Genomic DNA, 15,000 nt, shown 5'->3' with positions numbered 1-15,000 from the left:
TCTGGTGGCAGGGGAGAGGCAGAACCAGGAACACGCCCAGGCCGTCATCCACACCGTCTTCACCTCTCTGTATGGGAACTGCATCATGCAGGAGGACGAGAGCTACCTGCTGCAGGTGAGGGGCCGACAGCCCTGATGGTCTCTGTGCGGTGGGACGCTGTCATGCGGGGCGCCTTTCCTTCCCCAGGTGCTGCGATACCTCGTAGAGTTTGAGCTGAAGGAGAGCGACAACCCTCGGCGCCTGCTGCGGCGTGGAACCTGCGCCTTCAGCATCCTGTTCAAGCTCTTCTCTGAGGGGCTGTACTCGGCGAAGCTCTTCCTCACCGCCACCCTCCACGAACCCATCATGCAGCTGCTGGTGGAAGACGAAGACCACCTGGAGACCGACCCGGCCAAGGTGACGGAGCACCTGACTCCGGCCCAGCAGGAGCGCTTTGGGGAAAAGGGCTCTGCGGGCTACGCGCAGCGGGTGCAGGCCGCTGTGGAGGCCAACGAAGGCAAGCTGGTCGCTCTGGTCAACAAGTTCATCGGCTACCTGAAGCAGAACACCTACTGCTTTCCCCACAGCCTGCGCTGGATCGTTTCCCAGGTGTACAAGACTTTGTCATGCGTGGCGCGTCTGCAGGTGGGCGAGGTGCGCACCATGTGCACCGACCTGCTGCTCACCTGCTTCATCTGCCCGGCCATAGTGAAGCCGGAGCAGTACGGCATCATCTCAGACGCCCCGATCAACGAGGTGGCCCGCTTCAACCTGATGCAGGTACGAGGCGCAGAGCACGCCGCCGTCGCGTGGGAGTCGGGCCTTCCTCTTACTTCCTGTTTGCAGGTGGGGCAGCTTTTGCAGCAGCTCGCCATGGCTGACGACGACGCCGATCCCAGGAGGAAAAGCAGTTTGTCCAAGTTTGATAAGGTTTGAGTCTTTGTGGGCCGGTCGGAGCCTCCAGCTCGCTGCCGCCCCATTCATCGTCTCGACTCCTCCCACAGAGCTGTGTTGCTGCCTTTCTGGATGTGGTGATTGGAGGACGAGCCGCTGAGACTCCTCCCATGTCCTCCATGAATCTGCTTGAAGGCCTGAGCAGGACGGCGGTCTATATCACACACAATCAGCTGCTGGTGCTGGTAGGTGGCGCCGCCTGCTGTCCGTTGTTTGTCGTTTCCTGATCGTAATTGTCAGACGGGACTCTTGGGTGGTGACGAGCTCCAAAGTTCTGCAGCAGCACCTTCGTGTTGGATCCCACGGTTCATAGAACCAGTGTGAACGTGTGGGAACTCGCTGTCACTTCCTGTGTGATTACCTGAGCGATCACGTCTTCCTCTTTCTGCACAGGTGGACTTTGTGCGCAGCGTAATGGCGTGGGAGCACCTTCGGGAGGAGGAGCACATGGCTCTGGAGACCGTGGTTGCAAACGTGCCCCACAATCGAAGTGTGAATAGCAACAGCCTGGAGCTCACCCCCTCCAACACCCCCCAGCTCTCCCCAGCCACCACCCCCGCCAACAAGAAGAACAGGCTCCCCATAGGTACTTAACCGCTAACCCTCCCTCTTCCTGATGAGTTCAAAGTGATGCAACCGCTGCTGAAGAACGTTTCCTTTGGAATCAGGACGATAAGCATTTTGCGTGGCGACGGCTGGAAGGCCGTGTTTTATAACGCGCTAATGAGCTTCCCCTCGGCTTGTTCTAAAGATCATTAGCGTGGCTCGGATTGAGGCTCAATTACAGAAATGACAACTAATTAAATTACCAAATATAAATGAACTCCTTTTAATTGGAATGGATGGAAGGGATGCGTCGACGACCTTCATTAGCATTCTCAAGACAAACGGTGCCGTAGCGACGCCCCGCAGTAAGAAAAGGGCCTCTGAAATATGACGTTCACACCGCCTTGCCTTAGTTATCAGCGTTTTCTTGGGATTGGGCCAAATAAATGTTTATTTGAATAAACTATGAATTTTGGAACATCTAGAACATTTAATAAAACTGGGAAAGCAGATTAGCTTCAAATAACTGAAATCATTTCATCAAATTTAGTCAAAAGTCTTTGATAAGTTGGACATGAACGAATGCTCCGTGATGACTATGATTTCCTAGCAGGCCTGAATGCATCACGATGGCCTTTCAGGATTATCGTCATTAATTATTGTAGCGTATTTGAGTCCTTTGATGGAAGCACGGCGACGTTTGTGGGTTCCTTCCTTTGAGTCCTTTGATGGAAGCACGGCGACGTTTGTGGGTTCCTTCCTTTGAGTCCTTTGATGGAAGCACGGCGACGTTTGTGGGTTCCTTCCTTTGAGTCCTTTGATGGAAGCACGGCGACGTTTGTGGGTTCCTTCCTTTGAGTCCTTTGATGGAAGCACGGCGACGTTTGTGGGTTCCTTCCAGCGCGTTGCTCGTGTGGAGGTGTTGGAGGAGGGGTCAGCTCCCACAAGATGCAGATTGTCTTGATTGTCTTCCGTTTGTCCATTCCTTTAACGGCCCGCCAGCAGCTGCCCGTAGTCGCAGCCGTACCAACATCGCCCAGGAGGGGGAGGCAGAGGCCAGCTCCCAGGAATCCATTCAGGAGTTGATGCCGGAGGAGGTGCTGGTGATGTCACTGGGAACCGGACCTCAGACTGTCCCTGGGATGATGTCAGAGAATGAGGTGAGGTGGTGTCCGTGTCATCGCTGAACGCTTGGTGAGTCCATGTAAATAATAACCCTGAGCCCCCCCCCCCCCCCCCCCATGCTGTATCTAGGTGCTGAACCTGCAGCTGGCTGACGGGGCCCAGGGGGAGGGCCATGCCGATGACATGAAGCTGCACGGGAAACCAGACAAAACGCTGCGCTTCTCGCTCTGCAGCGACAACCTGGAAGGCATCTCCGAGGGTGAGTCCAGCACCGAGCCCAAGAGCTGCTCAAACGGATCACTGGTTCTCCAGGGGGGGGCGCTGGTTCTACAGGGGAGGGCTGGTTCTACAGGGGAGGGCTGGTTCTACAGGGGAGGGCTGGTTCTACAGGGGAGGGCTGGTTCTACAGGGGAGGGCGCTGGTTCTACAGGGGGGCGCTGGTTCTACAGGGGGGCGCTGGTTCTACAGGGGGGCGCTGGTTCTACAGGGGAGGGCTGGTTCTACAGGGGAGGGCTGGTTCTACAGGGGAGGGCGCTGGTTCTACAGGGGAGGGCGCTGGTTCTACAGGGGGGCGCTGGTTCTACAGGGGAGGGCTGGTTCTACAGGGGAGGGCTGGTTCTACAGGGGAGGGCTGGTTCTACAGGGGAGGGCTGGTTCTACAGGGGAGGGCTGGTTCTACAGGGGAGGGCGCTGGTTCTACAAGGGGGGGGGCGCTGGTTCTACAAGAGGGCGCTGGTTCTACAGGGGGGGCGCTGGTTCTACAGGGGGGCGCTGGTTCTACAGGGGAGGGCGCTGGTTCTACAAGGGGGCGCTGGTTCTACAGGGGAGGGCGCTGGTTCTACAGGGGGGCGCTGGTTCTGCAGGAGGGCGCTGGTTCTACAGGGGAGCGCTGGTTCTACAGGGGGGCGCTGGTTCTACAGGGGGGCGCTGGTTCTCCAGGGGAGGGCGCTGGTTCTACAGGGGGGCGCTGGTTCTGCAGGGGAGGGCGCTGGTTCTACAGGAGGGCGCTGGTTCTACAGGGGAGGGCGCTGGTTCTACAGGGGGGCGCTGGTTCTACAGGGGGGCGCTGGTTCTCCAGGGGAGGGCGCTGGTTCTACAGGGGGGCGCTGGTTCTGCAGGGGAGGGCGCTGGTTCTACAGGAGGGCGCTGGTTCTACAGGGGAGCGCTGGTTCTACAGGGGGGCCGCTGGTTCTCCTCGTTCTCCACGTATCCCTCCAGGATGTACGGCAGCGATGTTTTACCGCTGCCTTTCTACGGATCCATGAGAACCATTAGCACAGAGGGCGTCTCAGCCCGGACCGACTCGGGAGACTCCGCCTTCGTTGGCGTGTCCGGTTCAGGTTTGCTTTGAGCGCCGAGGCGTCGCTGTATTTGTAACCTATTGTGGTTTAGTCTGAGCTCCAGCTGACTGACAGAATGTCTCTCTCTCTCTCTCTCTCTCTCTCTCTCAGGTCCCTCCAATCGGTCCAACTCCGTGTCCTCTCTGGACCTGGAGGGAGAGTCTGTGTCTGAGCTCGGGGCTGGACCTTCAGGGAGCAACGGGGTGGAGGCGCTGCAGCTTCTGGAGCATGAACAGGGTGTGTGTGTGCGTGCGCGCTCACTGGCGAGACGACCAGGCCCAGTCTAACGCCCCGGGTCTGTCCTTCAGCCACCACTCAGGACAACCTGGACGACAAACTGCGCAAGTTTGAGATCCGGGACATGATGGGTCTGACGGACGACCGGGACATCTCTGAGACGGTCAGCGAGACCTGGAGCACCGACGTGCTCGGCAGCGACTTCGACCCCAACATGGACGAAGACCGGCTGCAGGAGATAGCAGGTGGGTGGGGCCAGGTCGCCTGTGATTAGGACATTGTTCATGAAGCGTCGCCCCCTTGTGGTGTGCGGGTGGAACGGCGTCCCACAGCGTCTTGTTTCAGTGATGTCATGCGGCGCTGCTTCCTCCTGAGGGCGTTCTCATCATTGGTCCAATTATCACCTGACCGGGCCGAAGGGAACCTGAAGGCCCGTGTTTCTGATTACGAGGAAGCAGGGCGGAGGCCGGCCGTGCACGTCTCCAGAAATGCACGGATGTCCCCTTTAACGTGGGACCGCCCTCCAGCTCAGCGTCGTTTCTGTGTTTGATGGAGGTGTAGCAGCTGCTGTGTCTGCGAGCCGGTCCTGAAGGAAGCCCGGGTTATAAAGAGGCCACGCCTCCTCACAATGTGCTGTCTGGAGCCACACCTCTGACAGTAAACGGGTCAGACCCTCGTCCTGCCCATCGCTCTCCTCGGCCCCTGCAGTCTTATTGACCTTTCTGCCCTTTGACCTTTCATTTGCATCCATTTCTCATCCTTTGGATTTGGCGTTGGGGGGCTGCTCCATCATTTCCCTGCGTGTATTCTCTGAGGGACTGGGTTATGAGATGCACATTAAATATCCATTAATACCTCATTATCCCTCTGATAAGATTACCATGATAATGAGGCAGACATTCTAATTGTTTCACTTCTTGTTGTGCCGCCCATTTAATCATCCACCTGAAAGACGAGGACTCTGCACCCCTACCTGGAAGACTGTAAACACGGATGGCGGGGGGGGGGGCTCTCCTGCCGTCGCCAAAATCGCTGCACGCTGCTGCCGAGGTGCTGGCATGCCTGCGTTGCCGTGTGCGTGTGTGTGTGTGTGTGGCCTACGGGGGGCGTGGCTTGTGCAGGTTGATTTTGAGGCTGCTAGCTCCTGCTAGCTCGTCCTTCCAGCGAGATGCAGGGACTCTGCTGAGGCGGTGATTTGGATGCGAGTAATGCTCGTCTTCATCAGCAGCTCACTCGCAGCCCTGGAGGGTTCGGGTTGCGCCTGTGGGCCGCCCACGCGACAAGCTGGTGCCCTCCATAGGCACCACCGGGGGTCTCTGGAGCGCCACCTACACCCAGTTCCTCTGGTGCTGCTGCTCGTCTTCATCAGCAGCTCACTCGCAGCCCTGGGGGGTTGGGGTTCATCTACAAACCGCCCTGCATGACTTCATGCTCAGGAATGTGTTTATCTGGTTCTTTTTATTTCTTGCTCTTAGAAGTTGACTCAAACATGTTTTCTCGATGCCATTTAAAATGTTAATGAAATAATGATGACTCATTGATGATATCTGAACAAGTCGGGCCGCCTTTCCCCACAGCATCGATCCTGGAGCGACGTTCTGGCTTCACATGTTGCTCATAGGTAGCGTGTGAATAATTGATCAAAGCTAATTACAGAACGGCTAGCGGCCTGAGGTACGACGGTGTTGCTGTTCCAACACTGGTTCCTACTGGGGGGAGTTTAACCCTTTGGCTCTTGTTTGTCTGGGCAGCTGCAGAGAACATGCTGGGCAGCCTGCTGTGCCTCCCCGGCTCCGGTTCAGTGCTGCTGGACCCCTACGGCTCCACCATCTCAGAGACCACGAGCGAGGCCTGGAGCGTGGAGGTCCTCCCCAGCGACTCAGGTAGGGGTCCAGCTCCTCTGGCTGGTTTTCTGCTTCTCTAATGTCTTTTATCTCAGTTGTGTTTGCATGCATGTCTGGTTTTTAGTGCAGTGGGGGTTGAGCTGCTTTCAGGTGTGGTCTTGTAGCAGCCCACACCTGAAAGCAGCTGATGCACCTGCCATCTTGTCGCCTGTCTTCAGGGCTGAGCTGCTGGTACCGCTAACAGGCAGCTCTGGGTTCCTGAGCGAGACCGCCAGGTGTGTCTGCACCTGTGTTGGAAGGCCCACAGCAGCTGCACTTAAAGGAACAGTTCACCCAGAAAGGAAAAATATTAGATTGCATGTCAGCAAGGAAGAATGGGTGGAAGGTTCTTGTGTTGCTCTGAGTCTGGAGTTAAAGCTGGTTTCATTTCAGCATTCATGCGGCGTGCTGCAGCGTGTTGCTGCGTTCATGCAGCGTGCTGCAGCGTCCATGCAGCGTGTTGCTGCGTCCATGCAGTGTTGCTGCGTTCATGCAGCGTGTTGCTGCGTCCCTGCAGCGTGTTGCTGCGTCCCTGCAGCGTGTTGCTGCGTCCATGCAGTGTTGCTGCGTCCATGCAGCGTGTTGCTGCGTCCATGCAGCGTGTTGCTGCGTCCATGCAGTGTTGCTGCGTTCATGCAATGTGTTGCTGCGTCCCTGCAGCGTGTTGCTGCGTCCATGCAGTGTTGCTGCGTCCATGCAGTGTTGCTGCGTCCATGCAGCGTGTTGCTGCGTCCATGCAGTGTTGCTGCGTTCATGCAGCGTGTTGCTGCGTCCCTGCAGCGTGTTGCTGCGTCCATGCAGTGTTGCTGCGTCCCTGCAGCGTGTTGCTGCGTCCCTGCAGCGTGTTGCTGCGTCCATGCAGCGTGCTGCAGCGTCCCTGCAGCGTGTTGCTGCGTTCTTGCAGCATTCATGCAGCGTGTTGCTGCGTCCATGCAGTGTTGCTGCGTTCATGCAGCGTGTTGCTGCGTCCCTGCAGCGTGTTGCTGCGTCCCTGCAGCGTGTTGCTGCGTCCATGCAGCGTTGCTGCTGCGTCCATGCAGTGTTGCTGCGTCCATGCAGTGTTGCTGCGTCCATGCAGCGTGTTGCTGCGTCCATGCAGCGTGTTGCTGCGTCCATGCAGTGTTGCTGCGTCCATGCAGTGTTGCTGCGTCCATGCAGCGTGTTGCTGCGTCCCTGCAGCGTGTTGCTGCGTCCCTGCAGCGTGTTGCTGCATCCCTGCAGCGTGTTGCTGCGTCCCTGCAGCATGTTGCTGCGTCCATGCAGTGTTGCTGCATTCATGCAGCGTGTTGCTGCGTCCCTGCAGCGTGTTGCTGCGTCCCTGCAGCGTGTTGCTGCGTCCATGCAGTGTTGCTGCGTTCATGCAGCGTGTTGCTGCGTCCCTGCAGCGTGTTGCTGCGTCCCTGCAGCGTGTTGCTGCGTCCATGCAGCGTGCTGCAGCGTCCCTGCAGCGTGTTGCTGCGTTCTTGCAGCATTCATGCAGCGTGTTGCTGCGTCCATGCAGTGTTGCTGCGTTTATGCAGCGTGTTGCTGCGCCGTTTCAAGCACAAGCACAAACCCTTGTCTGTTTTTACAGATTGAACTAAACGTCGGCCTTTCATTAATGAGGATCATCAGCTTCTGTAAAAGTCATTGAAGTGTTTTATGAACAGCGTTAAGCGTTTCTTATGTTAATTGAGTACACACCGCTTCAATATGTGCGCTGCAGAAACTGCATGCATGAGTGCGTTGATTGCTTTCTGTTGCGTTTGCCGCCCGTGCTCCGCTCCGTAACAGCACGGTGGAGTGCAGCGCTTGCTTCATGGCTCGGCAGCAGAAAACGACACTCTGAAGAGCACTTCAGCAGCACGTTATTACTAACGAGCAGGCAAATGAGCGCTGCCGTCGGGCTGGGGCCGTTGGGCTGGGGCCGTCGGGCTGGGGCCGTCGGGCTGGGGCCGTCGGGCTGGGGCCGTCGGGCTGGGGCCGTTGGGCTGGGGCCGTTGGGCTGGGGCCGTCGGGCTGGGGCCGTCGGGCTGGGGCCGTCGGGCTGGGGCCGTTGGGCTGGACCCAGCAGCTCCACTGGGCAGCCCCAGTATTGAGCGTACGAGCTTTATGGTTTGGTTTGGCAGTTATAAGGTATCATAATATATGCTGTTTGGCTTCACAGTAATCATAACGGAGGGGGAGGAGAGCAGGGCATCCATCGTCCAGTGTGGATCGCCAATTGAATTCCCAAATAATCTCTTTTTCCTCTTGGGACCATGGCCAGAAGCCCCGGACCTGAAGCAGGAGGAGCGCCTGCAGGAGCTGGAGAGCTGCTCCGGGGTTGGCAGCACTTCGGACGACACCGAGGTCAGAGAGGTCAGCTCCAGACCCAGCACACCTGGCCTCAGCGTTGTCTCAGGTATGGGTGGAGCTGGAGCTTTCAGTAAGCCCAGCTTGTTGGAAACACACTGAGCCCCCTGAGTCCCGCGGGATCTGGTCCATCTGGATCTGGGTCTCCATCTGATGATCACTCGTGCCGTGTCTGTCCACTAACCCAGTGTTTCCCAACCTTTTTTACATTTACAAAATCCTGCGGCACACCACCAACCAAATGACACAAAATGACTCTAACACAGTACATGTTAAATTAGATGACCTTTATTATAATACATAGAGTTAATAATATAGTTTTTAATGTATTTATACTTAGTGTGAAACCTGGGGCTGCTTGGATGAACACAAAATGGATATCCTGCAGTAATGGTAGAAAGACACACACGAAGCTCTTCCTCAACAGCTCTCAGTCTCGCTCTGTTTTTAGTTTTTATCGCCGTCGAGCTTGAGAAGCTCAGCTCACACAGATATGTGGTTGAAAACGGGAGCAATGTCAAAATAGCTTTGTTGGCTAGAACGGGGAACTCCTTGGCAACAGATTCAGAGTTCCTCTTGCTCCTTTGAAGTCAGGTCCTTTCCAGCACCGGATGCTGAGCTCTGTGGGTTCCTAACCCAGTCAAGGCATTCTGTGGAGGCTGAATAGAAATAAAATGACAACTTCTCCTCAAGAGGTTTTAAATGTGGGCCAATCACCTCGCTCATTGCAGCAGCGTTCTCCATCATGCAGTTCCTCGGTGAGAGGGAACATCTCAAGATGGCCGCGTCAGCGCCGAGCAGCTCGTTTACCTTTAAAAGCTGCAGTATTAATGTTTCTGCCACAGTGTGGGACTTTCTGATTTAGCTACAAGTTCAGCAACGAGGTAGCTAGCTTTGAGGACTCTCTCCTGTACCTTTGAGGTTTCTCTAAAAAGAGTTTCCTGTTCCTCATTGTTTGTACGTAAGCGTACGAAATAGTCCATCGGCTTGTTCTGAACGGGGTGTTCCGTTTGGAGACGGCGTTTGAGCTTGCTTGGCACCGTGGAGTTATTGGATAGCTTCTCACCACACCCCAAACCCAGCGGAGTCGGTGCCGCTGCATCCCCGGTGAAAGTCAATCCAAATGAGAGATAGCTTTTGCTGTGTTGCCCCGAGCTCACCGTCTTTTCTTTTTTCTTTTGTCGACCACTCATACCAGGGCCTTCATCTGGGTCTGGATTTTGTCCAGGGTCCTGTTCAGCATTTGCATTTTCTCTTCTCAAAAACGTCTCCATCACCGTCACTTGCTCGTCTCGCTGTGATCCCAAACTGCCACTGAGGATGACCCTCCTCAAAGGGGAACCGAAGCGCGCTCAAAGTGTAGAGTAGGCAAAAACCAAAGCATGAAGAACTGCTTTTTGGGAAATATTTGTTTTCTGTTTTTTAATAAATGCAGTTTTTTTTAATCTGCCACGCTGTAAATGCAGCACAGTTGCGTGACGTTTATTTTGAAGTGTGCGCTCTTATTTTGTAGTGCAAGGAGGAGTTCCCGTACTAGAGTTAGCGGCAGAGAGGAACAGAGCGACACCGTGATGCTGGGGTCTGAAGAGCGCTCTGCGGGCGGCACACACACGTTATTACGGCACACACACGTTATTACGGCACACACACGTTATCACGGCACACACACGTTATCACGGCACACACACGTTATCACGGCACACACACGTTATCACGGCACACACACGTTATCACGGCACACACACGTTATCACGGCACACACACGTTATCACGGCACACACACGTTATCACGGCACACACACGTTATTACGGCACACACACGTTATTACGGCACACACGTTATCACGGCACACACACGTTATCACGGCACACACACGTTATCACGGCACACACACGTTATCACGGCACAGACACGTTATTACGGCACACACACGTTATTACGGCACACACACGTTATTACGGCACACACACGTTATTACGGCACACACACGTTATTACGGCACACACACGTTATTACGGCACACACACGTTATTACGGCACACACACGTTATTACAGCACAGACACCGTCAGTGGTCCAGCAGGTGGTATTAGATCATCTCTCACGGCACACCGGTTGGGAAACACTGCGCTAACCCGTGGGAGCTCATGCTACCGATGTCTCAGAGACGAGGAAAATGTCCTGTTGGTGTGAGAAGCAGTGGACAAAGCTTCTGGTTCTTGGCTGCACTGACTTGCTTTTGTCCACCGACCTGCTGCAGGTATCAGTGCAACCTCAGAAGACATCCCCAACAAGATCGAGGACGTCCGCTCGGAGTGCAGCTCAGACTTTGGAGGGAAGGACTCTGTGACCAGCCCAGATGGGGAGGAGTCAGGCCACGGTAGGACGGGCTAGCTAAGCCATCAGCGCTAAAGAGCGACAGCTATCAGTCCCCGTCACCTTCACCTTCACAGCTCAATACTCTGATAGGCTGGAGACGCTGTGAACGTTTATCAATCACTGGTTGATCAATAAAAGCTCTGAATTGTCTAGCACCTTTGTTTTTGCAGGAACACACCAGCTGACGTCTCCGCCCTCGCAGAGTGATTCGTTGCTGGCCATGTTCGATCCTCTGTCCTCTGGCGAAGGTAACGAGCATCGTTAGCTCCCTGAGCTAATTAGCTTCCTGAGCTACAGCTGGAGCTCTGAGACGGTGACGGTGTACCTCACGCCTCAGCCAATCACGGGACGGGTCGGCGCTCGGCATGCTGGTATCTGTGTGTGTGTGTGTGTGTGTGTGGGGGGGGGGGGGGGGGGGTGAATGGGGGACAGGTTGAGAGACCTCTCCCCAGGCTCTTTGGCACCGTCTCCGGTCCCACTGAGCTCGTGGCACCAGGCTGCCATTGGAAGCGTTTCAGAAGAGAGTACCCTTGGAACAGGTGGCCTACCTGCACCTCGGGCTCGGCCCCGCCCCCCACCTGCTTCTCCTTTCAGTGCCCTCCCCTCCGCCGAGGAGCTTGTGTGTTAGCGGTCTCCACAGAAGCTGGAGGAGTTTCAGGCTTCCCTTCTGCCATGCAGTCGGAGCCGCGTCGGGGGCGGGGGCGTGGGGGCGGAGCATGTGGGGGGTGTCGGGTTCCAGTTCTCTGCTGCTTTTATGGGACGGTCTGGTACAGAATGAAATATAATATTTCAGTTCCTGCTAATGGAATAAACTCCGATTTCTTTCATCCAGGCTCCTCCACTGGAACAATAGTGAGACCTAAAGTGCACTACGCCAGGCCCCCTCACCCCCCCCCTGACCCTCCCATCCCTGAAGCCAGCGCCCTGGGGCAGGAGGCCCGCCACACGCTCTACACGCCCCACGGCCTGGTCCAGGCCGAGCTGGAGCTCGCCAAGCAGCGACACTCCTTCCCTGACAGGCTGGTCCGGAGCCGCAGCTCCGACCTCGTGTGTCCGGGTCGCCGGCCCACCAGTGACCCCGGCCTCACCCGGAGGGTCGCCGGTGACGAGCGCGACGCTGCTGGGGCCTTGGGGCCGTCCGCGTCCCCCAGCAAGGACTCCCTGAAAGGAGAGGTACGGGGCCACAGCAGCCGTTCCAGTGAACGTAAGTGTGTGTGCTAAAGTGTTCCAGCTGGCGTCTCATCTGTGTCCAAAGGCTGAAGACAGGAAGGACAGCGACGACGAGAAGTCTGACCGCAACAGACCCTGGTGGAAGAAGCGCTTTGTGCCGGCCATTCCCAAAGGTAAGGGGACGAACACACCTGAAGGAAAAAGCCTTTATCCTAAAGGTGTGTGTGAAAAACGTTTCAGTCGCAACTGACGGGACAAAAGACACTTAGAAGGCAGACGAGACGCGGTTTGTAACGTGAGGAGAGGCGGTCCAGGGGGTCCAGGCCCCCCCCCCCCCCCCCCCACTGCCCGAGCTCCAGTGGGAAAAGGATGTTTCTTGTCGTTGGGGGTGTCTCCACGGACACGTCCACCCCTCTTTCTCTCGTGTCTCGCCGGCTGCAGCTTTATCGAGACGTTTCTAAGCGAATCAGTCATCAGAGGGGCTTTAGATGTGGACATTGTACGGCCGTAGCCCCCCCAGCAGGGCTGTCCGCCGGCAGCTAATGGTCATGAGATGGACCTTCCTGTCATCGGCCCTGATGGATGACGCTTCTGTTTGCAGCTGGACTCACATCTCTGGAATCAACGAGCTGCGCGTTACTCTGAGATGATGTTTGTTCGTGACACGCCCTGTCCCGTGTTTCCACACTATAACGGGGGGTTCGGGTCCGTCTCAACCCAAAGCAGTGAAACAAACCCTCCAGTCCAACCTGCCCAGTCTGAGGAGGTCAGAAACGCTTCTGGAAGAAATACGCCTTCTGCAGACGTCGTCTTTGTTGTGGACACGGAATCAAAAGTAAATGCAGGAGAACGTTCTTTAAAATGTAACGGGGGGGGGGGGGGGTCTAAACGTTCACATGAATCACAGGAAAAGAACATTTGTCTCAGCCTGTTTGAATCGTGTCCATCACCAGTCCCTCGTCTGACTGCTGCATTCTAAAAAAAAAAATGACGCAGCCTGTTATGACAAGTGTCTTTAGGTCTTTTTCAGAGACCCTTTTTGCAGCTTTGATCTGCTGTCCAGGCGGCGGCGGCTTCCGGCAGCTTTCCTGAGGAAGGCAAAGATTTGTGGGCAACCATCGAATGGTTTGGGGCGGGCAGCTTTCAAACCTAAAGGAGTTTTATATTAGGGGCGCGACAAAACGTGTATCTGTACGGACCCGTCTGGTTCAGGGGTCTCGCTTCGGTTCCCCTACGAATCGAACAACACGCAACTTTATATTCATAAGATGAGTCCAGCGGCGAGCGAGCGCCGGACGGCGACGCCTCCGCGTTCACTCGGTCCGAGCCGTGATTGGTCCACCCCCCAATCTGTGTCCCTCCACAGCTCCAATAGCAGCTTTCCGGAAGAGGGACAAGCAGGAGAAAGACGAAGCTGCCCAGGAGCGAACCCCCCACGGTGGGTCCCGCTTTGGCTTGCTCCGCTACGGAACACGGGCCTCAGGTACGGCGGGGTGCATTAATTCACCTTTGTGTTTGTGGGTCCATCAGACGACCCGCTGCCGAGACAGAGCGCTCAGGCTCAGGCCGCTGAGGACATCCTGGACAAGTACAGGAACATCAAGAGGAGCGGCCCCAGCGACGGCGCCACAGGTGGAGCGTCTTATGACGGGGCAGGAGGTGCGGGAGCGTGGGGGGAGGGGGGGAGAGGGGGGAGCGTGGAGGGACAGGGGGGGGGGGGGGCGTGGGGGGAGAGGGGGGGGGGTCATGGAGGGAGAGGGGGGGGAGGGGGGGGAGAGGGGGGAGCGTGGAGGGAGAGGGGGGGGAGCGTGGGGGGAGAGGGGGGGGCGTGGGGAGAGGGGGGGGGGGAGCGTGGAGGGAGAGGGGGGGGGGCGTGGAGGGAGCGTGGGGGGGCGTGGGGAGGGGGGGGGGAGCGTGGAGGGAGAGGGGGGGGGGCGTGGAGGGAGCGTGGGGGGAGCGTGGAGGGAGGGGGGGGGGCGTGGAGGGAGCGTGGGGGGGCGTGGAGGGAGAGGGGGGGGCGTGACCCCTCCTCACCCCTCCTCCAGCTGCTCCATTGATCGTCTCCTGTCTGCGTTGTCAGAGATCGTTGAGGACGGCGTCCACGGCTCCCCTCGAGAAGACGCTCTGCAGAACATTTCCACCGATGACCTCCCGGACTCGGCCAGCCAGACGGCCCGGCAGCACGACTCCAAGTTCTCGTTCAGGTCTGGCCCCGCCCCGCCCCGCCGCGCCCCGCCCCGCCGGTCGTCCTCTCGGCTCGATGGACCCTCTCTCTGTGTTTCCAGCGATGCCAAGAAGAAGCTGCGGCTGGCTCTGTGCTCCGCTGACTCCGTGGCGCCGCCCATCGTGGCTCCTGCAATCACACGGAACGGGCTGCCTGACCACATGGACTCTGAAGGTAGGCGACGGCCTGGGACGGTCACGTTGTCATGTGGAGGCCACGCCCACGTCTAATGCACCTCCTTATCGTCTCCTCAGACAATGAGATCGTCTGCTTCCTGAAGGTCCAGCTAGCAGAGGCCATCAACCTTCAGGACAAGAACCAGATGGCCCAGATCCAGGAGACCACGCGCTGCGTCAGCCGCTTCGACGCACGCACCTGCAGGAAGCTGCTGGCGGCCATAGCGGAGGATTACAGGTAGGCGGCGCGGCGCGGCGTCGGCTGCAGCACCTCCTCTGCTCTTTGGTTCAGGCTACAGAGCCGTTCCTCTGTGCCCCCCTTAGGAAGCGGGCCCCCTACATTGCCTACCTAACCAGATGTCGTCAAGGCCTGCAGACCTCCCAGGCCCACCTGGAGAGACTCCTCCAGAGGGTGCTGAGAGACAAGGAGGTGGCTAACCGCTACTTCACCACGGTCTGCGTGCGCCTCCTCCTCGAGCACATGGAGGTCAAGATGCTGGACTTCATCAAAGGTATTTCTGCTCTGCAGTCGGTGAGTCGGCCTCCAGAGCCTCTTGAGTCGGTCTCTTGAGTCGGCCTCCAGTCTCTTGAGTCGGTCTCTTGAGTCGGTGAGTCGGCCTCCAGTCTCTTGAGTCGGTCTCTTGAGTCGGCC

General features: G+C 57.2%; 1 protein-coding gene across 1 annotated transcript in view; it reads left to right on the top strand.

The window, feature by feature from the left end:
* The window catches only part of gapvd1 (GTPase activating protein and VPS9 domains 1), a 26,192-nt gene that overhangs the window by 3,812 nt on the left and 7,380 nt on the right, over positions 1-15,000 (top strand). Inside the window, exons 3-23 of the mRNA XM_068738481.1 lie at positions 1-115; positions 188-760; positions 827-910; positions 985-1,119; positions 1,328-1,520; positions 2,486-2,640; positions 2,735-2,864; positions 4,057-4,182; positions 4,254-4,427; positions 5,934-6,065; positions 8,314-8,448; positions 10,660-10,779; positions 10,949-11,026; positions 11,611-11,951; positions 12,034-12,121; positions 13,315-13,386; positions 13,479-13,617; positions 13,994-14,152; positions 14,234-14,346; positions 14,427-14,586; positions 14,673-14,880. The exon at positions 1-115 is cut by the window's left edge and continues 153 nt beyond it. Of these exons, the coding sequence (XP_068594582.1) occupies positions 1-115; positions 188-760; positions 827-910; positions 985-1,119; positions 1,328-1,520; positions 2,486-2,640; positions 2,735-2,864; positions 4,057-4,182; positions 4,254-4,427; positions 5,934-6,065; positions 8,314-8,448; positions 10,660-10,779; positions 10,949-11,026; positions 11,611-11,951; positions 12,034-12,121; positions 13,315-13,386; positions 13,479-13,617; positions 13,994-14,152; positions 14,234-14,346; positions 14,427-14,586; positions 14,673-14,880 (3,430 nt within the window). The remainder of the gene's footprint in view (positions 116-187; positions 761-826; positions 911-984; positions 1,120-1,327; positions 1,521-2,485; positions 2,641-2,734; positions 2,865-4,056; positions 4,183-4,253; positions 4,428-5,933; positions 6,066-8,313; positions 8,449-10,659; positions 10,780-10,948; positions 11,027-11,610; positions 11,952-12,033; positions 12,122-13,314; positions 13,387-13,478; positions 13,618-13,993; positions 14,153-14,233; positions 14,347-14,426; positions 14,587-14,672; positions 14,881-15,000) is intronic.

This window comes from Brachionichthys hirsutus, chromosome 4 (assembly GCF_040956055.1).
Source record: "Brachionichthys hirsutus isolate HB-005 chromosome 4, CSIRO-AGI_Bhir_v1, whole genome shotgun sequence".
NCBI classification, from domain to species: Eukaryota; Metazoa; Chordata; class Actinopteri; order Lophiiformes; family Brachionichthyidae; genus Brachionichthys; species Brachionichthys hirsutus.
This window is presented reverse-complemented; position numbering and strand designations above follow the sequence as displayed.